General features: G+C 42.8%; 1 protein-coding gene and 1 long non-coding RNA gene across 2 annotated transcripts in view; one reads left to right on the top strand and one right to left on the bottom strand.

Moving 5' to 3' along the window:
• Nucleotides 1-4921, bottom strand: part of LOC116056960 — a 7181-nt gene extending 2260 nt beyond the window's left edge. The window contains exon 1 of the long non-coding RNA XR_004106694.1: nucleotides 4907-4921. This is a non-coding gene — a long non-coding RNA (uncharacterized LOC116056960). The remainder of the gene's footprint in view (nucleotides 1-4906) is intronic.
• The window catches only part of phf21b (PHD finger protein 21B), a 125005-nt gene that overhangs the window by 39384 nt on the left and 58121 nt on the right, over nucleotides 1-27500 (top strand). The window contains exon 3 of the mRNA XM_031309357.2: nucleotides 13188-13232. Coding sequence (XP_031165217.2) covers nucleotides 13188-13232 — 45 coding nt within the window. The remainder of the gene's footprint in view (nucleotides 1-13187; nucleotides 13233-27500) is intronic.

A 27500-nucleotide genomic window follows, 5' to 3' on the forward strand; every position in this document is an offset into this window, starting at 1 on the left:
TATATATTCAAGGCCTTGAAACATCCCATAGTGCCCATATTATGAAAAAAATCACTTTTTCTTATTTTGTGTCTCTGGTGCTTCCACATGCATATAAACTTTAAATTAAAATACCCCCACATCATCACATACCCTTCACCATACCCCCACATCATCACATACCCTTCACCATACCCCCACATCATCACATACCCTTCACCATACCCCCACATCATCACATACCCTTCACCATACCCCCACGTCATCACATACCCTTCACCATACCCCCACATCATCACATACCCTTCACCATACCCCCACATCATCACATACCCCACATCATCACATACCCTTCACCATACCTAGAGATTAACATGGTTTTATGTCAGTTAGCCTAATAGCTGGTTTGATTTGCATTGAGAGATGATTTTATGGAAAGTACCCCATGCCAATCTCTAGGTATGGTGAAGGGTATGTGATGATGTGGGGGTATGTGATGATGTGGGGGTATGGTGAAGGGTATGTGATGATGTGGGGGTATGGTGAAGGGTATGTGATGATGTGGGGTATGGTGCAGGGTATGTGATGATGTGGGGGTATGGTGAAGGGTATGTGATGATGTGGGGGTATGGTGAAGGGTATGTGATGATGTGGGGTATGGTGAAGGGTATGTGATGATGTGGGGGTATGGTGAAGGGTATGTGATGATGTGGGGGCCAAGGGAACTTTATCAGGATGCATAGTATCCTGGATCCATGAAATAACTGGCCTTTCAAAATAAAAGTCTGCCTGCCTCTATGGGAATTTAACATAGGGGTGTACTGACGTATGCCCCCTGTATTTTAAGGAAGAACATTTATTTATTTACGATACATTATTCATTCACAAAGAAAATTGGTGTCCTTAAAGATTGGATTTTTCCTCATTTTTTTTAATTAAGGCATTAAGATCAATTTCCAAAAGATGATTTTTTATTCCTCTTTTTAGTCAACTTTAGCATGGGGGTCCTAATTTCTTCACACGACTGTATATTAGCAGATTCATCCTTGAAACCTTTTGAGCCAGGTTTTTGTAAGACCGGAGCAGTTACCGTTGATGAATGGGAACGTCTCCTGAGCTTTATACTCGGTCAAATGGCCGTTAACGGATAACCTTGAGATGGAGGGTGGCGCCCGGCGTCCGCTCCGTTCAAGAATGAAGTCCTGAATAAAAAGTGTTTTTGATTTATTCGTCTCTGTGACGAAGGATTTATAACCCGGAGATGATTGTCATCTCAGGGGGGGAAGACGAACTATTGTGCTGTTAAAACCACTAACAGTTGATCAAAATCATCTGCGTGTGCAGAGTGTTAGTTGGCGTTGGCGTTGGCGCTGGCGTGGCTGGAGTTTGGGGTATGAATTCAGCTGTGGGAGTGTGTGTGTGTGTGTGTGGGGGGGGGGGGGAAGCGTCCTTGTGCTGCCAGTCAGGCGCTAACAAAGAGTGCCGCATAATAAATGGGACTTTAATTTGTTTTTCCTCGACAAGGTCGCCGTGAGTGATGGCTGAAAGGCAGTGACGGGGTGTTAGCGTTGGAGTGGAGGGACGATTAACGTGTTTGTAGAGGCTGAGAAACGGCCAAATCTACAAGGTAATTCTTTACGGAGAGGTCACTTCTCCCACTGTTTTTGACTGCACATGAATGCATCAAAACAGGAGGAGGGGGGAGGTTGAAGGAAAGGTGGAGGATGAGAAAGACCTGCTTGTGAGATGCTTTGTTGTCTCCATGGCAACAGGCAGATAAGGCTTATGGGGGCTGTAGTATTGGGAGCAATCACACACACACACACACACACACACACACACACACACACACACACACACACACACACACACAAACACACTCAGAGTTACACACACAGAGACACACACACACACACACACACACAAACAAACACACCCAGAGTTACACACACACACAGACACACACACACACACACACACACACACACACACACACAAACACACACAGAGTTACACACACACAGACACACACACACAGACACACACACACACACACACACACACACACACACACACACACACACACACACACACACACACACACACAGAGTTACACACACACACACACACACACACACACACACACACAAACAAGCAGAAACACACACACACACACACAAACACACACAGAGTTACACACACACACACACACAGACACACACACACACACACACACACACACACACACACACACACACAGTTACACACACACACACAGACACACACACACACACACACACACAGACACACACACACACACACACACACACACACACACACACACACACACACACACACACACACACACACACACACACACACACACACAAACACACACAGAGTTACACACACACACACACAGACACACACACACACACACACACACACACACACACACACAGAGTTACACACACACACACAGACACACACACACACACACACAGACACACACACACACACACACACACACACACACACACACACAGACACACACACACACACTTTTTTTAATACTTTATTTTCAATCTTCAATCATAACAGTCACACGGTTAACGAGACGAGACTGCACCGAAAACAAAAAAGCTAAAAATTAGGGCTGTCAATCGATTAAAAAAATTAATCTAATTAATTACAGACGCTGTAATTAATTAATCGAAATTAATCGCATACATAATTAACTGTGCCTGAACCGATACTTTTTAAGAAAGTAAAAAAAGAAAAGAAAACAAAGGGTACTAAACAACAGTTGGTGACATTAAAGAACGGCTTGTTTATTGCTAAGGCCATATGGTCAAAATTAAATGATTTAATAATAATGTATAACAATAACAATAACTTATTTCACTAGTAAATTGCTGTTGAACGACAAAAACAACCACCAAGGACATTTACAATAACTTCAAATGCACCACAAAGCTGTAGTTTACCAGTTTCATTGAACGCACCGTCTGTATTGTTTTTCCGACGGCAGCTCGGCAGCTGCAGATTGTTACATCCCGCTGTTGAGTCACAGTCCTCTACAGTAAAACACAGTCACACTTTACACCGTTCAGCGTTAGCTGTCAGTATTGGAACCGTGTTTAATCCAGCTACTAGCTAGCGGTAGGCTAACGTTAGCTGCTGTCAGTGTCGAGTATAATGTTAACTAGCTAGCGGTAGGCTAACGTTAGCTGCTGTTGAGTATAGTGTTAACTAGCTAGCGGTAGGCTAACATTAGCTGCTGTCAGTGTCGAGTATAGTGTTAACTAGGTAGCGGTAGGCTAACGTTAGCTGCTGTTGAGTATAGTGTTAACTAGCTAGCGGTAGGCTAACGTTAGCTGCTGTCGAGTATAGTGTTAACTAGCTAGCGGTAGGCTAACGTTAGCTGCTGTCGAGTATAGTGTTAACTAGCTAGCGGTAGGCTAACGTTAGCTGCTGTCGAGTATAGTGTTAACTAGCTAGCGGTAGGCTAACGTTAGCTGCTGTCGAGTATAGTGTTAACTAGCTAGCGGTAGGCTAACGTTAGCTGCTGTCGAGTATAGTGTTAACTAGCTAGCGGTAGGCTAACGTTAGCTGCTGTCGAGTATAGTGTTAACTAGCTAGCGGTAGGCTAACGTTAGCTGCTGTTGAGTATAGTGTTAACTAGCTAGCGGTAGGCTAACGTTAGCTGCTGTCAGTGTTGAGTATAGTGTTAACTAGCTAGCGGTAGGCTAACGTTAGCTGCTGTTGAGTATAGTGTTAACTAGCGTCCCGTGCAGCGGTGTTTGTGTTTCCTGTATCGTCTTCAGAGCATCAGAGAGAAGAGCAGACATATCAGTGGCTCCAGATTTCGGTAGCCAGGGTTGGCAGGAAGAAGATTTTTACAGTAAATGTTCCAGTTAATGATCCAGGCAGCACATTCTCGTCTCCCTCCTTCATTTTACAGTCCAATGGTGGCTAGAACGGCTCCGGGTCAAACGTCAATATGGAATGGATTAATCTGCGTTAATCTGCGTTATTTCTTTTAACGCGTTATTTCTTCTCAGATTAATTAATCGAAATTAACCCATTATTTTGACAGCCCTACTAAAAATATATAAAAATCAATCCTATTTGTTCAACGGATCTGTTGTGTAGGTTCCTGTAGTTCTTTAAGTGTTTCTTGAGATCGGGAGCTTGTTCGAGGTCACGTTGTTGAACAGACTGTAAGGTCATCATTACATTTGACAACTTTTGAATTTTTTCTTTTTTTCCAGAATATTTTTTCGACATTTAACTCTTTATTTGATGCTTTTTCAGCATTTTTTTGACCTTTTTTTCCCTCAAAGTTTGACTTTCTTGTCCATGCTTCTGTAACGTTGGGCGTTTTCGGCATTTATTTTTGACAGGACAGCTGAAGACATGAAAAGAGAGAGAGAGAGAGAGAGAGAGAGAGAGGAATGACCAGCAGCAAAGGGGCCGCAGGTCGGAGTCGAACCTGCGGCCGCTGCATCGAGGAGTAACCCTCCAGTCACATTAGCTACCAAAGAGAGCGACATGCACTCGCTTGATGGGCGCTCCTGGGCGTGCCTAGCTTACTCCTGGTTGCTTGGCAACAGTAAAACAGAAATTCTCCGGTGCTACCTTCAACCAGGTCTTACAAGTCACTTCAGAGGTATTATCAAGTCACAAGAACGATGTTTTTGGATTTAAAAGTATTAATTTCTCGTAGAGGTGCAAAGATTAATCGATTAGTTGTCAACTATTAAATTAATCGCCAACTATTTTGATAATCGATTAATCGTTTGAGTCATTTTTTTATTAAAAGAAATCAGATTTCTCTGATTCCAGCTTGTTAAATGTGAATATCTTCTAGTTTCTTCTCTCCTCTGGGACAGTAAACTGAATATCTTTGAGTTTTGGACAACACAAGACATTTGAGGACGTCATCTTAGTCTTTGGGAAACACTGATCCACATTTTTCACCATGTTTTGACAAACAACTAATCGATTAATCGGGAAAATAATAGACAGATTAATCGACTATGAAAATAATCGTTAGTTGCAGCCCTAATTTCTCGATAAAAGTAACAAAATATATGAGATAAAATACCAAACATATCAGATATATACAGAAATTTCTTTGACTCGAGCCACTGACATACGTCACGCTGCCTTCACTCTGATTGGCCGTTCTTTGTCGCATCGCTCAGCATTTGCATGAAATAGACTTCTTGTCTATTTTGGCCCCTCCTTGCTCGTGGCAAACAGCCACTCCCGTTGAAAATGAATGGCAGCCTGTAGGGCTGTCCTCCACTAAAGAAATTCTTAGTCGACTAACACTTATATGATTTTGTCGATTAATTGATTAGTTGATGTAATCGACAGAGCTGTGCTCTTTGAGAGGTGGTTAAGACTAGAAAAGCACAATATAAATGTAGTTAATGAACCAAAAAACTGTAAAACTGAGTTTCTCCACAATTAATCCTGCAAAAGCACCACTTTAAATCTTGTGTTTACCAGAAATGTGCTCATAAGTTTCTTGGAAATGAGTAATTAAGCATGAATAAGCATAAAAAATGACTCATCAACTAAAGAAATCTTAGTCGACTAAGACCAAAACGACCGATTAGTCGACTAATCGACTAAGAGGTGGCAGCCCTAGCAGCCTGTCGCTTTGTCTCTGTCTCTTGTAGCTAATGTGACTGTAGGGTAAACCTCTATATATGGGCGCACGCTCTACCAACTGAGCTAACCGGGCGCCCACGTTTTTAACGCTTCTTGTGATTTTATTTTGACATTCTTTGAAATGTTTTTATTTTTTTTTTTTTCATAATTTTTTTTACTGACACAATTTGTACGGTATAGGGGCCAGTAAAAATTGACTTCGGGCAAGTAGAATTTTTTTTCACTTGTCTGACCGGATAAGTGGAAAAACAACCTTACGGTTGAACCCTGAGAGGTCGTTTGACTTCGTGATAAGACTTTCCTGGAGCTCACAGATCCACCCAGATGTTTCCTCTTCTCACCGCCTGACCCTGACTTAGTCGGACTCAGACGGCGGCCAGACGGCGACGGTGCGTCTTCTTTGCCCTCTGACATACATTGTGTTTACATGTAGCCTGTCGGGGACACCAGCTGCTTTCTGGAGCACGCGTATGGAAATCTAAACGGCGCTCGCACAAACTAATGAAAGCAGCAGAACGGGCGTCGTGCACGCTGCAGAAAGAAGAACGGACTGCTGCACTCTGCAGCGTTGAGCTTCAGTTTAAAGGTTGACATTCTAGCTACCTCTGTGTCTGTGTATTCACATTCATTTCCAATTATTGCCTCGCTTATCGGAGGCCGCGGAGACGTAAACAAAGATGCAGACAAAAAAAAGGCTGAAAAGCAATTAAAAATAAATGGTTTTTTTTTTGGAGAGAAGTGCCCCAGAGAAAGAGATAAAGGCAGGAACAGTATGGAGGCAGTTAGCTGCCGCTGCCTCAGTTTGTTAATTTATTTTGGTCACAACTGCCGGAGCTGCTGCTGTGGACTGTTTTGGCGCCGTCCTGGGGCGCCATTGCGCTAAACTGCTAAATTAACCCAATTATTTGGAGCGAGCTGAAGTGGCGATGCTGCTGACAGCCACTGTTATTTCTGAGGACTGTATATCCGTGTTGTCTCTGCACAGCTCCAGGCTGTGAGGGTGTGTTTCTGTGTGTGTGTGTTCGCCACACATTATTCAACGGTCAGCTGAATCTGTGCCTGGAAAGGAGGAGTGATTACTGAGCGGCTTTGCTTAATGAAAAATAATGACTTGCTTGCCGCGGAGTTTTGTACTTGTTGGTGCTCTCTTAGCTCCGTGTCGAAGAGACGCTTCAGAAAAAAGAAAAGCCTCGGCACAGTTTGTTCTACCCTCCCAGAGGAAGAAAGAGGCAACAAAAGTGCTTTTAAACGGAGGCTCGTTTCCGTAGCAACATGCCAAATATAACAAGGCTTTCTGCTCGCATAAAAATAAAGACACAGGGATGCAGACGTGCAGCGCTGGCTGACAGAGGCAGGGCTACAGGCCGGATGTCTCCGGCGCTATTCACTCGCCTGCGGCTCTGGCGCTGCTACCATCACTTTTTATTACCCAAACAAACACGATGCACGCTTTATTTAGTGAACATACGTCACGCCGTTCTCCACGTTGACCTCTGCTGCGTTTCGCAACCCGTGAGGACAAAGCGGAGCCCAAAAAGCTCGATGGCTGCTGCGTGGAAGTTTAAATTAACGTTCCACAAAAAGAGCTCGGGGATAAGACACTATGTCAAACACACTGTTTTTAAGCACTGGCCCCAATGAGAGGGGGGAAATGCCAGAGCAGGGGGAATGAGAGGGGGAAACGCCAGAGCAGGGGGAATGAGAGGGGGAAACGCCAGAGCAGGAGGAATGAGAGGGGGAAACGCCAGAGCAGGGGGAATGAGAGGGGGAAACGCCAGAGCAGGGGGAATGAGAGGGGGAAACGCCAGAGCAGGGGGAATGAGAGGGGGAAATGCCAGAGCAGGAGGAATGAGAGGGGGAAACGCCAGAGCAGGGGGAATGAGAGGGGGAAACGCCAGAGCAGGGGGAATGAGAGGGGGAAACGCCAGAGCAGGGGGAATGAGAGGGGGAAACGCCAGAGCAGGGGGAATGACAGGGGGAAACGCCAGAGCAGGAGGAATGACAGGGGGAGATGCCAGAGCAGGGGGAATGAGAAGGGGAGACGCCAGAGCAGGGGGAATGAGAAGGGGAGACGCCAGAGCAGGGGGAATGAGAGGGGGCCAACAAGCCCCTAAATTTGGTGGCCAAAGTACATTTTTGGTGGCCCAAATGTAGACTTATAATAAAACAGAAAAGACAACTGAACTTCCTTCCATAATATAACTGTAACACTTCCACAAATGAGAAGACGTTAAAACTTTTTTTCCCATAAATTTTACAACTTTTTTTCCCCAAAAAATTTACAACTTTTTTTTCTGAAATATATATTTTTTTTCATGAAATTTTACAACTTCTTTTTCTGAAATATTTTTTTTTTTTCATGAAATTTTACAACTTCTTTTTCTGAAATATTTTTTTTCATGAAATTGTACAACTTTTTTTCCTGAAATATTACGAGTACGCCTCCCACTTCCTTTAAGTTGGGAGACTTTGAGAACCATAAAAAGTCAAAAAAGTACGTACTATGGAGCACTGAACACTGGAGCCTACATTTCCCATAATGCAACTTGATACCATCTCTTAGTTAGACCCTCCCTGCCTGGTAAACACTAAGGGTGTAAACAAGTTTCATCATGATACAATATTATATTGATTCTTCATATAACAATACAATATTTGCTACCACCATACGATTCGCTTTGATTTAATTAAGAGGCCTGCGATCAATACAATATGTCAGGAACAGTTGCAATGCAGGACTTGAACTTGTAACAAGTGTTTTTACAGTGTTGTATTAGTACTTTTACTGCAGTAAAAGATCTGTGTTGGAGAAAGAGGGAGAGGGAGGGAGGGAGGGAGGGAGAGAGAGAGAGAGAGGCAGTTGTCTCTAACAGGTCAATGTGGAGAAAATGATTGAGTTTGTGCAGCTGCAGGCTTGTTGCTGCGGACGACACACACACACACACACACACACACAGACACAGACACAGACACACACACACACAAACACACACACACACACACACACACACACACACACACACACACACAGCCGTTCCTTTCTGCTGTGAAACCTACAGGCTGTCTGCTCGCTCCATCTCCATGCTGTAACACAACAAATTGCCTTTTCATTAGATGCAGGTAAATGAAATTGTCTTTTGTCTCTGCTGCTGCACATGTGAGAGGGAAGTCGGACACAGAATCCGTCACAGGATGAACCGTACATCAGCGTTGATAGGAAGGCGCTGTTAGCACTGTTAGCAATCTGTGCTTTTATAAATGTGAAAGACATGTTGGAGTCAAACCTCCCTCATCATCATAACTTTCCTTTTTTAGTGATGATAAAACGATGACAGGGTTTACCCCAGGAAAGTTGTCCAAGTTTCTATATCAGACATTTGGCTTTCTTTCTACATAATTGTCAAAAACAATAACGTGGATGGTTCCATGCAAAGTGTTTTTTTTTTTTTATTTCTTTCCTCAGCCCTGATATGTTCCCTCTGAAACGTCTTATTAGAAAGTGACAGATGCTGCTGGAAACAAACGTATATTTAGTTTTTAGTCTAAAAACTGACAGAACAGCTGGTCAACGGGGTTTCTAAGAGCTTCTCTTAATGAAGATGTAGACAGAGAAACCACGGGCGTTTCACACACACACACACACACACACACACACACACACACACACACACACACACACACACACACACACACACACACACACACACCTCTAATTGAACACTGGCATGTTGGAGCATGTTTCAGCCTCACGCTGCTGTCACACCAGGGACCTCTTCCTCCTCTGGGCCTTGGCCTCCTCTTCCTCCTCTTTCTCCTCTTTCTCCTCTTCCTCCTCTTCCTCCTCTGGGCCTTGGCCTCATCTTCCTCCTCTTTCTCCTCTTCCTCCTCTTCCTCCTCTGGGCCTCAGCCTCCTCTTCCTCCTCTGGGCCTCTTCCTCCTGTTCCTCCTGTTCCTCCTCTGGGCCTTGGCCTCCTCTTCCTCCTCTTTCTCCTCTTTCTCCTCTTCCTCCTCTTCCTCCTCTGGGCCTTGGCCTCATCTTCCTCCTCTTTCTCCTCTTTCTCCTCTTCCTCCTCTTCCTCCTCTGGGCCTCAGCCTCCTCTTCCTCCTCTGGGCCTTGGCCTCCTCTTCCTCCTCTTTCTCCTCTTTCTCCTCTTCCTCCTCTTCCTCCTCTGGGCCTCAGCCTCCTCTTCCTCCTCTGGGCCTCTTCCTCCTGTTCCTCCTCTTCCTCCTCTGGGCCTCAGCCTCTCTTCCTCCTCTTCCTCCTTTTCCTCCTCTTCCTCCTCTTCCTCCTCTGGGCCTCAGCCTCTCTTCCTCCTCTTCCTCCTTTTCCTCCTCTTCCTCCTCTTCCCTCCTCTGGGCCTCTTCCTCCTCTTCCTCCTGTTCCTCCTCTTCCTCTTCTTCCTCCCTGTGGTTAGCTTCTCCAACACACCAGCCAGTGTCCTTAAGTCAGTACACAACAACTAGACCTGTAACAATGAGAGAGAGACAGATTATCGGCCATATTTCAGCAAAAATAGTCGTAATATTTCAGTGAAAAAAGTCGTAATATTTTTTTTTTTTTTTAATTCGTAATATTTCAAGAAAAAAAGTATTACATTAATCTGCACTAAAAAAAACCAAAAAATATCAAAAGGTTGGATTTCCATAAAAACACAGTGATGGTCCCCGGAGCATGAATCCATTTTGGACACATTGACTCTAATTGATCATCCAGACATTTGGCGGGTGTTTAGTTTGGGACAGCAGTGTTGCTGGGAGGAAGGAGCCGGCGGAGGCAGCTGGGCAGGTGGCCGCCGGTTCCCACGAGGCTCCACAGTTACAGCTTTGAGAGATGAAGCCCGTCGGAGTTAGCCAAACAGCACTAATGCTCTCCCCAGAAAGCCGTCCTGCCGTAATGCTAACAAGGAAGCAAACGCCGGCTGTGTTTGTGTGCTTTTTGAACAGATGCTCTGGCTGTTGATGCGAGAAGGAAATGCCATTTGTTTTCATTTTGTTGCATTCGGTGGACGGAGGAGGATTATGTTGTGAGAGAAATCATCCCTCAGTCCGTCCTTTTTCTCTGAGTGAGCTGATTTATATCTCCGCACAACAAATATTTGTATTTTGGGAATGAAGGACAAACAAACACACCCACAGTGTGCCTGCTTTTCATACAGAACTTAATGCATAAATTTTACCCCACAAGGTTGAGACAAGTGTCAGCGAGAACCAATCCCCTCGCTTTCATGTCTTCTCATCCAATCAGCAGCGTCCCTGTGAAGTCTTTTAGAACCTTGTTTGGCTCATGTACTGTATTTCTTACAAATCAGCAGCATTCACTCACTGTGGAACGCCCAAAAGTGCAACACAGTGCTTGTGTGGACGGGATGTGTGGACGTTTGAAGCCTAACTCTCGGCAAAATTCAACCTAGGGTCTTTTTGTGAATGTACCCGAGTCAAACTTTAGTTTAAAAGCATATTTAGGACGGAATTGCCACTTTTAAGATTTACCGTATTCTCGTTTTTGGGTCAAATGGCCTTTTGAATGGGAGAGCTAGGGACACTTTGATGCTAGCCTCAAAATATCTATTTTTAAACTACTAAGAAGGCTCGACACAACATGAGACTTTGCTCCAAGTATCACCAGGAGCTCTACACCTTAACGAAGGCATTGACAACATTGGTTGTGTTATAAAAAACGAAAATACGGTCAATTTTAAAAGGGGCTTTTCCAATCTATGCCATAGATACGTGCGTAGATACGGACCGTAGCCTGACGTGCACCTTCCCAGGAATGTAACTACACGTTGCGCGACTGCAACAACTGTGATTGGTCGGCTTGGTAGCGTCACATTTCCCTCTACTTATTTCCGGGTTCTTGTTCTCCGTGAAGACTATGAAATCAACTTTTCCTGCTACAGATTTCTCACCGTGGTCAGAAAGCACAGGGGGACACTTTGTTTCTCTGTCTCCACCGCTGGAGTCGGTACTCGCTCCGAAGTTTATCCTGTCACGCACGCACAAACGCACGCACGCTCTGCTTTTCTCTTAAAGAGATACCCTAGAACGACACAGACACGCCAGTGCACAAGTTAAAATCCTTTCAACGGCGTAGGCTCCTCGTAGAGCCTAGCGTCAAATAAAGTGTCGGAAAAAAACCCATCTGAACAAAGCTACAACAGCGTCGAAAAATGTTGAAATAAACATCGAAATAAACGACAAAATCGTGAAAAAACATTAAAAAAAAAAACCCGACCTAAATGTTGAAAAAACAGAAAATAACGACAAAGAAACAGAAAAGAATGTGTAAATAAAAATGTGTAAATAAACATCGAAAAAGCGACAAAGATGTTGAAAAAGTGGAAAAAAACTAGAGGTGCAACGATGAATCAATTAATCGATTAGTTGTCATTAATCGGCAACTATTTTGATAATCGATTAATCGTTTGAGTCATTTTTTTATTAAAAATAATCAGATTTCTCTGATTCCAGCTTGTTAAATGTGAAGATCTTCTAGTTTCTTCTCTCCTGTGGGACAGTAAACTGAATATCTTTTGAGTTTTGGACAGAACAAGATATTTGGGAAACACTGAAGCACATTTTTCACCATGTTTTGACATTTTTATAAATCAAACAACTAATCGATTAATCGAGAAAATAATCGACAGATTAATCGACTATGAAAATAATCGTTAGTTGCAGCCCTAGAAAAAAACGTCAACATCCACCAAAATGTGGTGTTACAAACTATCATGTTTTCGTGTCCTGATATTAACGGCTTGAGAAACAGTGCATATAGCTGCTATAGCTGCCCCCTCCCGCCCCCCTGCAGGTTTGGGCTGAGCCCCGAATGTTTCCCACGTCTGGCTCCGCCCCGGCTGTGAAATAACTCGGCAGGAGCTGCGATGGGGAGCGAGTCGGACCCAGCGTGGAGACGTTGTAAAACGCTCCAGGCTTTGCGCTGCAGTAATCTCTCTGTGACGCAACTCCCGAGCAAAACTATCAGCACTCTGCTTATAAATTTCCCCAGTGTGTAAAGTAATGCATACAGAATGAATCCTCCGCCATTTATCAATCTGACTATCCTCTCTCTCTCTCTCTCTCTCTCTCTGTCTCTCTCTCTCTCTCTCTCTCTCTCTCTCTCTCTCTCTCTCTCTGTCTCTGATCCGACCGGCCCTGCTGCAGGGAAATACAAAATAAATAAAGATTCTCACTTTCACTTTTTCCTCTCCGGTCCCCAGACGTCTCTATGTGATTCCGTCGGATTACAGATGACAAATAGACGCAGATCTGGGTCTGCCGGCTGGGAGCGGTCCAGCTGTGATGATGGCGCGCTGGCGCCTCTGCCTCCAGAGGCTTCTTCGCTGGTTGATTGGTAGTGTTTGTTAAAGTGCAGGATGAGGGCTTACTGCAGCGTGAAGCGGATCAGACAAAAGTTAGCAGTTTGCTGCTGACAAGAACCGAAACAGGCGTCCTTTAATAACAGCACAGCCTAAATATTATTCTGTAGAAGTCTTAACAGTTCTTTCTTGACTTTTTTTCAGAACCAGACGTTGTGCAAAGGCCTCAACGAACTTCAGAACGGACAGGTAAGGACATGCACTGCTTCTATCTTTGTTTTATTTTGGAAAATATCCAGCTTCTCTGGAGCCTTTATTTTGAAAATCAATCTTCCTGTTTGATATCTGCCTCGTAAGAGCAGGTGTTCAATGATTACCTTCATGTAGTTAAAGTACAGAAGTATTCTGTGTGTGTCTGTCTGTGTGTGTGTGTGTGTGTGTGTGTCTGTCTGTGTGTGTGTGTGTGTCTGTGTGTGTGTGTGTGTGTGTCTGTGTGTGTGTGTGTGTGTGTGTGTGTGTGTCTGGGTCTGTGTGTGTGTGTGTGTGTCTGTGTCTGTGTGTGTGTGTGTCTGTGTGTGTGTCTGTGTGTGTGTGTCTGTGTCTGTCTGTGTGTGTGTGTGTCTCTGTGTGTGTGTGTGTGTCTGTGTGTGTGTGTCTCTCTCTGTGTGTGTGTGTGTGTGTGTGTGTGTGTGTGTGTGTGTGTGTGTGTGTGTGTCTCTGTGTCTGTCTGTGTGTGTGTGTGTGTGTCTCTGTGTGTGTGTGTTTTTAAAGTGACAGAGAGTGTTTGTGCCTACAGAAGTATTGCTGAGGACTGTAAATGGCGTCTTTTGGCTTCTTCTCACAGAGCCGAGACCAAGGATTCATTACACGTCAGTTTATTTTCAGAGCTGCGATTCATTACGGAGTGGAAGTCGATTCCTCTTCCTCACTTTGTGGCAGCGTTTTCTTTCCGCAGACATATTTCCCCTTCACAGAGCAGAGCATAAGCATAACAAAAACCTAATTAAAATGAACTTTGCGCTCTGTGATGGGTGGATAATTGTTGCAAGGCATCGGCGTGTGTAATTGAGGCTGAATTTGTTGAACAGGTTTACCTTGTAAATGGGTAGATTTGCAGAACTCTCTCAGCGTCCAATCGCTTTCAACGCGGCATGACAGTGGTGTTGTCAAGTGGTTCTGGCTTTTAACTAGAGGAGGTAATTAATCTTGAGAGTCTCAGAACTCGAGTTTCAGCGCGAGAAAGTCAACCAGACGACGCCAGTCTTCTGAACTTAACCCTCCTGTTGTGACCCGTTTTACAAAAACTTTCTATATCAGAACTATGACAAAAGAACGTTGACAAAAAGTGACAAATGTTTGAAAAAAGCTACAAAAACGCAGAAAAAAAAAAATCAACAAATACATTTATTTTTTTTAAACGCTGAAAAAAGTGACCAAAAAAAAAATCAGAGAAAGTGACAAAAAAAAATCCATCAAAAACATCACCAAAGGTGCACAAACTTGTTAAAAAAAAGTGACAACATTTTTTTTTTTAAATAAGTGTGAAAGAAAAACATCGTAAAAGGCAACAAAAAAACATGTTAAAAACTTGACAAAAATAAAGATTTAAAAAATGCCTAAAAGTGACCAAAACATTTGAATAAAATTGACAAAAACGTCGAGAAAAGTGTAGCCGGGTTGGCTCAGTGGTAGAGCAGGCGCACATATACTGAGAGGCTCATGCCTCGATGCAGAGGTCCACGGTTGGAGTCAGACCCGTGACGATTTCCTGCATGTCTTCCCCCTCTCTCTCTCTCTCTCTCTCCTCTTTCTCACCTGGCTGTCCTGTCCATTAAAGGCGGAAAAGCCCCAAAAAATCTTGTTGAGAAAAGTGTAGAAAAAGAACAACAAAATGTTGAAATTTTAACCCAGAAAAACACAAAGTTGCAGGTCGACAGGAAGACAAGGCAAGACAAGGGTCAGTCATGCTGAGAAATCCAGAGGGAGTTGTGTGGAGCTGATAGTCTTAATTAGCGTTGTAGCAACTTTGAGGCTTGGAGTCTGTTCACAACTGCTTGCAGTTCTACCGTAGTTATTATTGCTTTTTTGAAGCATTTTACAACACAGAACACACATTACAACAAACATGCCTTCACAGAACCTGTTACCAATCCACTATATCAGGTGCCAGTTAAGAAAATAAAAAACTAAATTCAGACAGACATTCCTTCTAGAGAAAACACCGGTTTTCACGTGCTCGGCCATGACCGGCGACCGGCAGGTCAGTCTGACATATGGTGATTTCATGCCGGTCAACGCTCCAATTAACTGACAACATAAGTTATACCAGTTACAGTTCTCAAGGACGCACGCACACACGGACGCCACAGCACGGACGCCACAGCACGGACGCCACAGCACGCTCTCTTTCTCCTTTCTCTCAACTTCTCCTCCGTGTGTCGGCGCTATTCTCCACATGTAGGAACCTGGTGAATTAACCTGCAACATGTCAGCTGTTTGGGAATTCTTCAGCGTGTGTGCAGAAGATAACAAGTTTACAATATGCAACACCTGCAAGGAGAAAGTAGGGCGTGGAGGGACGACACCAAAAACCTAAATCACATTTCTTTAGTTGATATTGATGTGAAAAGAAGGAAATGGTTCTAACATTGCTCTTTAGATGTGTGTGAATGTCCCACACCAGGAGTAATTTATATAGTTCTATTTTATAGTGATCCATTATCTGTTCATCACATTTTTCTATTAAAGAAAATATAGAAAATAAATATTTGCGTGTGCTGTAAAGTGGTTAGAAAAAATGAAATCAGATTCGGCTAAAATCGGTATCAGCTGGCCTAACGCAAAGAAAATCAGAAATCGGAATTGGCCTAGAAAGTTGTAATCGGTGCATCTCTACTTTCTTCTATTACATCCAAAAAGAAATAGCCCCACATTTCCTAAAATATCTCCTCTCCCCGTTACTCTGTATGTCAGGGTTTCCCCCTCCATTCATTGTTAGGTGAAGCACCTCAACAATGAATACAACTAAAAGACTTTTCTCAGATCTGATGACTGTAGTCGGACTTCTTTAGCAAGTTTTGTCTTTAAGCTTTTTGAGTTATTTATGTATTATGTGCTCTAGCTTTACCAATGTTTCAGACACAGATATGAGGATAATAACGGTCCAAATAGATGTGATAAAGAGACGCAAAACTACCACGAAAAGACACAAACTGACTACAAAGAGATGCCAAAACCCCAAAGCCTTAAAGGACACATGTACAAATGTCTGGGGGAATTTGCATTTCTTTTTATTGAAAAATGTAACAATTTCTTAAAGAAAGGAAGCTTAAACCCAACGCCAAATATGAGCACCTAAGTCTTCCACAAAGCCAGGGAAAACACTGTAAGTAACATGTTTGGATGCAGCCATTTTTGTGCCATCGGCCTTTTTAACCCAACAGATAAACATTTTGTTTTGTCGCTAAAGAGTGGCTGCCAAGGTCCTCCTCCAGCCAGATAATGAAGAGTACGTCGTGTTACACCTTCCTTTGTTACCTCCCCAAGGCATAATTAGACACAGTCGAAGAGGGAGATCAATCCTGAACATCATAATACGACTCCAAGTGAAGCTGTTAGACGATCCTCCGGAGACTTTTCGGTGTTTAACAGCCAGCGGGCATCACTAGGAGGCAGGCTGCTGTCTTAATTCCCTAAAAACTGAGTTAATTCAGGATGGATCCAGCGCTCTTGACCCTCCCTTTATCCCAGCATGCACTGAGACACCCAGGACTCATCTAAAGTTCACCACACAGACGGACAATCACATTGACACTGACAACATCATGGAAAGGATACCTACAGAGAGAGAACTTTTTGTTAAAGAGTAAGATCGCCATCACCAAACTACACCAGACTCCATGTAAATAATCAGTACTTTTAGCGTGTATAGAGCCAGCATATTTCCACCAGACTCCATGTAAATAATCAGGACTTTTAGCGTGTATAGAGCCAGCATATCTCCACCAGACTCCATGTAAATAATCAGGACTTTTAGCGTGTATAGAGCCAGCATATTTCCACCAGACTCCATGTAAATAATCAGGACTTTTAGCGTGTATAGAGCCAGCATATTTCCACCAGACTCCATGTAAATAATCAGGACTTTTAGCGTGTATAGAGCCAGCATATTTCCACCAGACTCCATGTAAATGATCAGGACTTTTAGCGTGTATAGAGCCAGCATATTTCCACCAGACTCCATGTAAATAATCAGGACTTTTAGCGTGTATAGAGCCATCATATCTCCACATGTAAATGGGTGAATTAAGGGTTTATTTCAACCAAAACCAGAGTGGTGATTGTTGGAACAGTGGAAAGATGAACCAAGATCGAGTTTGAATAAAGTTAAAAAGATTTTTGATTGATAAGCAGCGGCGAAACAAGATGCAATGTAACGTTAAACCTTCAATGTCCGTCCACTAAAAGTTAAGTTTTTGCTGCTGACAGACTCAGATTATTATTCTAAGTGTCTGACAACATTATGAAAGGATCCCTACAGAGATAGACCTTTTAGTTAAAGAGTAAGATCATTTTAGTTTAACATGAAACAGCCCCGAAATCAATATCGCCAAACTACACCAGACTCCATATAAATAATCACTACTTTCATCATCGTAAAACACACTTCATTCAAAGTGGACAGAAACAAAATAAAACTACCAAAAGCCGTCTTGGTTCATCTTTCCACTGTTCCAACAATCACCACTCTGGTTTGGTTGAAATAAACCCTTAATTCACCCATTTCATGTGGAGATATGCTGGCTCTATACACGCTAAAAGTCCTGATTATTTACATGGAGTCTGGTGGAAATATGCTGGCTCTATACACGCTAAAAGTCCTGATCATTTACATGGAGTCTGGTGGAAATATGCTGGCTCTATACACGCTAAAAGTCCTGATTATTTACATGGAGTCTGGTGGAAATATGCTGGCTCTATACACGCTAAAAGTCCTGATCATTTACATGGAGTCTGGTGGAAATATGCTGGCTCTATACACGCTAAAAGTCCTGATTATTTACATGGAGTCTGGTGGAAATATGCTGGCTCTATACACGTTAAAAGTACTGATTATTTACATGGAGTCTGGTGGAAATATGCTGGCTCTATACAGGCTAAAAGTACTGATTATTTACATGGAGTCTGGTAGAAATATGCTGGCTCCATACACGCTAAAAGTAGTGATTATTTACATGGAGTCTGGTGGGTTTGGAGATGGGGATCTTACTCTTTAACTAAAAGGTCTATCTCTGTAGGGATCCTTTCCATAATGTTCTCAAACACTTAGAATAATAATCTGAGTCTGTCAGCGGCAAAAACAGCAGGTCACTCTGTTTGGATGTCCAACAATGTGGATTATAAAAGACATCTCTACCGGCCACAGAGTGCAATATGTTTCTGTGGTTTACTGTGCATGTTATACGACAGGACAAAGCAGGAAACCCGAACATTTATCAAACACAAAACCCCCCCGAATCCAAACTATAACGTCCAGTTTTCTGTCCTCAGTTGAAGACCGTTTTATAAGTTGGACCTGCCCTCCATTGCTGAGTGTCTTCACATGAAGGACAGTCTTTGTGACGCTGGAGATCCACCATGTCTCTGACTGAATCACCACCTGCTGCAGGCAAATTAAATATTGACTTCTCGTATTGACTTGTGGATCTAATTTGAAGTGATTGCGGATGAGCAATAATGGTGCAGGGAGAAAAGAGTCGGCTTTAACAGCGAGCTGTCGGTCACTTGTTAAGGGCGCCGTAATTGGCAGGACGGAGCAAATCATTGAGCTCGAGAGGGAACTAGTTTATGCAGAAGTCAGGGTCGTTTTTAGTGTTCGGTGTCAGGAGAAACACACCTGTATTTAACAGTTCAGTCAGAGCGGATGCTGCGGAGAGGCTGAGCTGTGTTGGAGGGAAGAGAAAGTGATTTGTGCTGCAGGTATTGATGCTTCAGAGCCAGCTGAGGGACGGGCGAAGAGAAGGGGACATAAATGGTGTTGATGGGAGGCCGCACGCTGGCGTCCAAAACATCCTCCGACGGCGAGCCCCGCCGCGATGCAGAGCCTGCTTGGACCAGACAGAAAAACTCATCATCTCAGACACAGCCAGCGCTGCAGAAACATTTTTCATTCTGATCCACGCGGTCAATATTTGCCCGCTGGCCTCAAACCAAATACACTGATATTGAAAGTCCTCACACTCGGAGAGGCAAGAAGAAAAAGAAGAGCAGCGAGAGAAAGAGAGAGAGAGATAGTAGAGGAGATGGAGCTCCACAAATCCTACATAAACTGACGAGATGGGAACGGTCCCACATCTTTGGGGAGTACGTTTAGACTCAGAGAGGGAGATATGGACCTTTTTCACAGCAGACATGTTGACTTGTCATAGTAGGAAAAGCACAGCTGAAATTGATCACCTTAACGATGGCTCAGTTCCATCAAGTGTCCCAGTGAGATATTTCAGTGAGTCAGCATGAACACTACCAGGACCTCTCCTAAGTGGAACACAGCCATGATTAATGGTTTAATACACCTGTGATTTACCTACTATGACATGTCAACATGTCTGCTGTGAAAAAGGTCTATTAGCTGCTAAGTGTAGCTTAGCACAAAGACTGGGAGCAGAGGGAAACTTCTAGCATAAAAAAAATTCACTTTTCAACATCTCCCAAACTCTTTATATTGTTTATATAGAATATAGCATAATTAATAATTAGTACAAGTTAATGATTATCATTTCATTGATTGTTAACAGTAAAATAACTTAACTATCTGTTCACCATTTCATAATGATGGATATTTTAAAACCAACTTTAAAACCCATTCTTTAAGATACAGGGAGCCAGAGGAGTCCATCTTTGTAGAAAAATGTCAATTTTCAATTGTAGTTTGGCTGTCGAGTTCTCCACAACATGGACTAGTTTCAGTCTCTGGGTCCTATCTGGCACCCAGCGCAGTGCCAAGCCCGACCCAAGTGTCTTTGCTAGTTTAAGACCGACCCAGTTGTCAGTTTCCCGTCCAGCGCCCACGTCATTTAAACAGCAAATGCACCTGCTCCCATCTGTGGCCCATGGGCGTGCTGGTCTTACAGGGAGGTGTGTTCAGGTGCATTCTGGGCGTGCTGGTCTTACAGGGAGGTGTGTTCAGGTGTATTCTGGGCGTGCTGGTCTTACAGGGAGGTGTGTTCAGGTGCATTCTGGGCGTGCTGGTCTTACAGGAAGGTGTGTTCAGGTGCATTCTGGGCGTATTACTATCTTGAGGCAGCGGGAAGTGATGGCACCATTGACCAACAAAAACCTGGTCTAAAGTCAATAACGCAGCATTTCATTGTTATTTTAACAGAGCATTAGTAAAATGCTCCTAGGCTCGTACACAGCGCACACACTATGCTTGTTACACACACAGGGACGCACAGCAGCTCACACACACATGCAGAAGATTACAAATAAAAATATTACGGTGCTAATCCTCCATCATAACAGCAATGCTCCAAGGTCCAAACACACCTGGCTTTTAAAGGGAATGGGAGATGATCTCTGATTGGTTGATTGCACAGACCCTAGCAAAAGTGGATTTGGACTTTTAACAATCTAATCTAATCTCTGCAGTGCCTGGTGCTTAGATTGTTAAAATAGGGCCCTGTGAGTCCATTGGACTTTTGTCGATGAAGGTGCTTTTCCTCCAATTTACAGTTATGATTATCCTAGCGATCAGTAGGAGTATACGAAGTATGTATCTTTTGATTGTTTGATTTTCAGAAAGTACTCCCAGGAGAAACAACATAGGAACTTCAGTAACATTTTTAAAGCAGGACTTATATGTCGACCTTACACCAAACAACTTTTCAAGCCACTGTACTTGTAGCTGAGTATTTTAACAGGTTAGTATTGGTACTTTTACTGTTATAAACAATCTACAAATAAAAGAGTACTTCCTCCCCCTCTGACACGAGCACAAGAGGAGAAAGTGAAGGATCTTGGCGGCTGAGTGGGCGGCAGGTCTTCAGGTTCATGTCCTGTTCCAGGTCTTTCTGTCTGACACGGAGCCTAATTACTCACCACATGCCAAGTCTTCCTCCAAACATTTGGTTAACCGCAGTCTCTCTGTTTGGACAAATTAACCTCCACTCGGCGCGTACCGGCACTGAGCTCGCTCAGTCAGGCTTCAGCGGCCAGAGGTTTGATATAATATGATTTGAAGATGCGGTGGAGTAAACAGGAAACAAAAGACGACGACAGGCTGCATAAATACGTCTTTAAAAACATGGAGTCGACAGCTGGTCCAGGTTTCATGTTTAGAGTCCACGCTGGTTTAAAAAACAGAAGAACAGTGTTTATCTGCTCCAGTTTTTCCAACGATTTAGTCACAGACCGGTCCAAAAATATGTCAAATTGCATTTTTTTAAAATTAAAAAACCACATATTCTTGAGAGAGTACCCTTAAACCCCCGCCGCTAAATATGCTCACGAAGTCTTCCACAAGCCGAGGGAAAACACTGCAGTGCCTCGTTTTACAGTTTGATTTTGGGGTTGTGCAATTAATCAAACTTTAATCACGATTACAGCTTCTAACGATCACAAAAACAAAGCAACTGAGGACAGTTATTCTGCACATAACGTTTTGCAAGTAAACTTTTATTTTGTCTTGTGTTGCGTATGAAAAAACTAAGTTCAAAAGGTAAAAGAATAAAGGGAAATTTCCCTGTTCCTGGACCTTATCACAGGACCATAGGACATGAAGTAATTGGCCGTCGTCTGTCTTACATTTCCAACAGTTTGGTGCGTCTTTCAGACCAATTCTACACAATCTGGAGGGAGTCCAATAGAAGCGAGTAGTGGTGTAACGGACCATAGTTGATCCGTCAACACTCACGGTTCGGAATGCACGTGAACTGCAGATCAGTTGCAAAGTTTAACCATAATAATAGCGTGAAATACCTTTTTACTGTCGCTGTTACTTAAAGTAAGCTGATACATCTCTATGAAGGGTTACCGTGAAAAGATACAGGCAGCGTGCTTGGAGGAGGGTCTGGCAAAGCGAGACTAATGTTAGCATTACGTTACCGTTAGCTAGTAGCTGGACTAAACACCTTAAAATGCTGACAGCTAAGTGGTGTAAAAGCGTGACTGTATTTCACTGTGTGCACCCCTAGAAGCGATGCATAATCTTGAACTGAATGAAGAGCACCCTCACATCCTGTGACATAGTTTTACAGGGTTGATACGTTTTGAAAAAACCTGGAAAAGTTATGGATTTTTGAAAAATGCAAATTCCAGGCCTGGAAAGGTTTTGGAAACATAAAAAGTCCTAACCTCACCGTTTTATTGGGGTACGATATTACGACTCCCACTATGAACCACATACATTATCATTCATTTTATGGTTAAACCTCTGAGGGTAAACTTTAACACAGATTTTTATTCTTATTGTATAATGTCGACTGACATTTTCAGGAATACGTAGTCATGGAAATTTGCCAAAAAGTTATGAAAAAGTATTGGTTAAAATGTGTATGAACCCTGTTTTAAAGTGCCCATATTATGAAAAAAACACTTTTTCTGGGATTTGGGGTGTTATGTTGTGTCTCTGGTGCTTCCACACACATACAAACTTTGAAAAAAATCCACCCATGGTGTTTAGAGTGAGATACGGTTTCTGAATGTGTCCTGCCTTCAGTCTCTGGGTGAGCTGGTCACAATCGTCACGGCTTGTGACGTCAGAAGCCGAAACGAGCAGGCTAACCGCAACCATTAGCTCGTAACGCTAGCATGCTACCTCGTTCTCAATAGCAAAGCACTGCTACAACACACACAAGTTCACCATAATCTCCAAAAGAACTACTTCCATGTGCGCCCTCATTTAGAAGTCTCCCAGCTAATCCTGCCTTGTAACTGACCAAAGTTGTAGAAACAGCCTTTCTTTTACTGTCTATGGAGCTAGCTAGCTGACATGATCTACATCTGAGCTACTGAGCATGTGCAAGAGCAATCAAAGATAGTACAGAAGAAGAAGAAGAAGAAAAGAGGTCTCACTCTGTAGCTAAAACAGAGACCAGCTGAAAAGAGGATCTGCAGCAGTGAGAGAGAGCGGTGCAGTACAACAACAATATGGTGTTTTTAGAACATTAAACCATGTAAACCTATTCTGGTACAACCTTAAAATACAATTATGAACCTGAAAATGAGCATAATATGGCTGCTTTAATATTCCCACAGATTCTGTCCCACTCCTCATCCTGAATTTCATTCTTAAAGGTCTTAAAAAGTCTGAACTTTGACTCTGTGAAACCTGCAGAAACCCTGACTTTAGTTCCTCCTCCTCCTCCTCCCTGTTACATGACCACCCTGTTACTGCAGCGAGGCCCCTCCCCTGTATGGATGAGTGTGTTAGGATGTTTCCTCCCGCCCTCAGGCTGTCGCTGTCGTAGAAAAGGAGGGGAAGGGGGGAGGGGTGAGAAAGGAAGGGACAAAAAAATCCTCCCTTTGTCCCCCTCAAAGCCCCCTGGGTGACTGCAGGAAGTTCTCCAATATCTCTGAAGAGATGCAGCGCGGTTCTGTTGACAGCAGTTCAGTTGTTACACGCTCCGTGATACGCAGGTATACACAGTATACCCACTAAGAAAGCTCCAGGATTTCCACATACCCACTTAAAAATGCCCAATGACACGCAACAACGTACTTTCCATTATATCTTTCATATATTTTGAATTATCATCTGTGTTTTTCTTCTTCACATAAGGATAAATAAAGGGATTTCAGCCGTAAATTGGTGCATAAAAGTGTATCAGAATACAGGAAATGAAGTCTGTGATGCTCAAAACTTCCCTGGGGGAGGACACCCAGACCCCCACTCCCCCAAAGGCAGATTCTGGCCAATATACAGTACAGTATACCCACTACAATACATTAGACTACACCACAGGAAACTTCATTTGAACATTGAGACAAAATGTACGTGAGAAAAAGCCACTAACACGTGCTTGTTGTCTGTAATTCAAAGGTTAATTTTCTTAAAACAAATGGCGGTATCGGTCCGTTGAAGTTGTTTCAAGTATTTGCTTAAATCAGAAGTCATTTTTGTTGATTTTTGCGTCCTGTTTTCGGCTTCAAATTCTAGGAAAATTCTGGAAACGAGTTCATTTTGAAACCCATTTTCACATCTTAAGAAAATAATATATATTTTTTTAAAGTTATAAAGTTTTTATGACTCAAACCGATGAATCAATTGTAAAAAAAATTGTTTACAGATTATCGATGAATGGATTAATCTTTGCAGCTCTATTACGATACAAGAGAATTAGAAATAATAAAGTGACTTTGAGGGTTTTCGTGGCCATCAGACGTCATCAGACCATCATCTTTGGTTTTTGTGCGTTTGAGTGTCGAGTGTGTGGTCGCTGCTCTTTGTGGCTGCATCTGTCCGCCTCTATTGTTTGCAGGGGTCCATCTGCCCCCCCCCCCCCCCCCCACGCTCAGGCAACAAACACCCCCCAAACCCTCCTCCTCCCACCCTCTCACTGCGGAGCCAGCTGTCCCTTTCTCCCTCCATCACTCAATCATTCAGTGTTCACAAACTTCCCAACTTTACTTTTGTCATGTGTGAGTTTGTGTGTGTGTGTGTGTGTGTGTGTGTGTGTGTGTGTCTGTGTCTCTGTGTGTGTGTGTGTGTCTGTGTGTGTGTGTGTGTGTGTGTGTGTGTCTGTGTCTGTGTGTGTGTGTGTGTGTGTGTCTGTGTCTCTGTGTGTGTGTCTGTGTCTGTGTCTCTGTGTGTGTGTAGCTGTGTGTGTGTGTGTGTATGTGTGCGTATGTGTCTGTGTCTCTGTGTGTGTGTGTGTGTGTGTGTGTGTGTGTGTGTGTGTAGCTGTGTGTGTGTGTGTGTGTGTCTCTGTGTGTGTGTGTGTGTGTGTGTGTGTAGCTGTGTGTGTGTGTGTGTGTGTATGTGTCTCTGTGTGTGTGTGTGTGTGTGTGTGTGTGTGTAGCTGTGTGTGTGTGTGTATGTGTCTCTGTGTGTGTGTGTGTGTGTGTGTGTGTGTGTGTGTGTGTGTGTGTGTGTCTGTGTGTGTGTGTGTGTGTGTGTGTGTATGTGTGTGTGTGTGTGTGTGTGTGTGTGTGTGTGTGTGTGTGTGTGTGTGTGTGTGTAGCTGTGTGTGTAGCTGTGTGTGTGTGTGTGTGTCTCTGTGTGTGTGTGTGTGTGTGTGTGTGTGTGTGTGTAGCTGTGTGTGTGTGTGTATGTGTCTCTGTGTGTGTGTGTGTGTGTGTGTGTGTGTAGCTGTGTGTGTGTGTGTATGTGTCTCTGTGTGTGTGTGTGTGTGTGTGTGTGTGTGTGTGTGTGTGTGTGTATGTGTCTGTGTGTGTGTGTGTGTGTGTGTGTGTGTATGTGTCTGTGTGTGTGTGTGTGTGTGTGTGTGTGTGTGTGTGTGAGAGGAACTCCCTAGTTTACATGTATGAAAAGTGCTACCTGTATATACAGTCTGTCTATTGATCAACTTGCATGTAAGTTACGTTTATTTAGTATTTTATTTGACCATTTCTTTTACACAAGTACTTGAAGTGAACATGGCGGTCTTTACAGTTAAGTTTAGCCGAAAAAAGGGCGACCGTCATGTAGCGACCACAGTTTATTTCAGACACCAAAACTTGTTAATCAAAACTAGTTAAGATTAGAAAAATAAATTGTGGTTTGTGTTGAATAGAGCTGCAAAGATTAATTGATTAGTTGTCAACTGTTAAATTAATCGCCAGCTATTTGGATGATTGATTTATCAGTTTGAGCCATTTTTTATGTCAAAACAAGTAAAGTTGTGTGATGTCAGCTTGTTAAATGTGAATATCTTCTAGTTTCTTCTCTCCTCTGGGACAGGAAACTGAAGATCTTTGAGTTGTGGACAAAACAAGACATCTGAGGACGTTATTTTGGGCTTTTTGGTTAACACTTTTCTGACATTTTAGAGACCCAACAACTAACCCATTCATCCAGGAAATAATCCACACATTAGTCCACCATGAAACTAACCGTTAGTTGCAGCCCCGGTAAATAACATAATAATATATGTGCATATATAAGTGGGAGGGAGTAGAAAGTAATTTAGAGACTTTAGCTGTCTGAAAGGTTTTCATCAACAGCAAATAAGTCTGGACTTAAACACACAGACAGAAACTAAATAAAACTACCAAAAGCCATCTTGGTTCATTTTTCCACTGTTCCAACAATCACCACTCTGGTTTGGTTGAAATAAACCCTTAATTCACCCATTTACATGTGGAGATATGATGGCTCTATACACGCTAAAAGTCCTGATTATTTACATGGAGTCTGGTGGAAATATGCTGGCTCTATACACGCTAAAAGTACTGATTATTTACATGGAGTCTGGTGGAAATATGCTGGCTCTATACACGCTAAAAGTCCTGATTATTTACATGGAGTCTGGTGGAGATATGCTGGCTCTATACACGCTAAAAGTCCTGTTTATTTACATGGAGTCTGGTGGAAATATGCTGGCTCTATACACGCTAAAAGTACTGATTATTTACATGGAGTCTGGTGGAAATATGCTGGCTCTATACACGCTAAAAGTCCTGATTATTTACATGGAGTCTGGTGGAGATATGCTGGCTCTATACACGCTAAAAGTCCTGTTTATTTACATGGAGTCTGGTGGGTTTGGGGATGGTGATTTCGGGGCTTTTAATGTTGTAGGGGCTTCAGTTTTTGCTTTGTGTACTTTTTAGCCTTTGAAACTATCTTCTCGTTTGTTTAGTGAGAGAAATCCTAACCTACACACGTCTCAGATACTAGTACTAGAAGTAAAAGTTACAATACTTTGTTGAAGTAAAAGTATAAACTCTTACAACGTTGTACCAAAACCTCTCCCCCTAAATACTTCTTCAGGTGTAATATTTTCACACTTTGACTTTTCATCCTCCAGTTCCTACCTCCTGGTTCTTGGTGTTCGGCGCTTTCTTCGTCGTTTTTGCCGCTATGTCTGACATTTTAGGGGCTCGTTTTACACTTCTTCCGACATTGTTGGCGCTTTTTCTGACATTTTTGCTATTTCCGACTTTTTTTTTTAACATTTTCGGTTCTTTTTTTATTGATGTTTTGGAATTTTTTACAAAAAAAATACTAAATTGGTCCTTTTTTTGTCCCTTTTCCTAAGCGCGTTCTTCCTCATTTTTGCCGCTATTTGTTTTTATGAACTGGAGAGCATCACCAGTCAAACTCAGCTCCACTAAGGGCCAGACATGTTTTAGTTTATTAACATGCTTTTATCGAAGAGAAAAAGTCTGATATTTTGACTGTTATTGCATTAATAACAGTTTGGGCCACGTAAAAACCCAAAAGTTACTTAAAGTTACAAAAACTGTGACAAAATGTTGAAAGAAGCACAAAAACGTTGAAAAATACACCAAAAACGTTCGAAAATGCACAAATAATGTGGAAAAACTTTGGAGAAAGTGACAATAACGTTGAAAAAG

The sequence above is a fragment of the Sander lucioperca genome, chromosome 20 (genome assembly GCF_008315115.2).
Source record: "Sander lucioperca isolate FBNREF2018 chromosome 20, SLUC_FBN_1.2, whole genome shotgun sequence".
Classification (NCBI taxonomy): Eukaryota; Metazoa; Chordata; class Actinopteri; order Perciformes; family Percidae; genus Sander; species Sander lucioperca.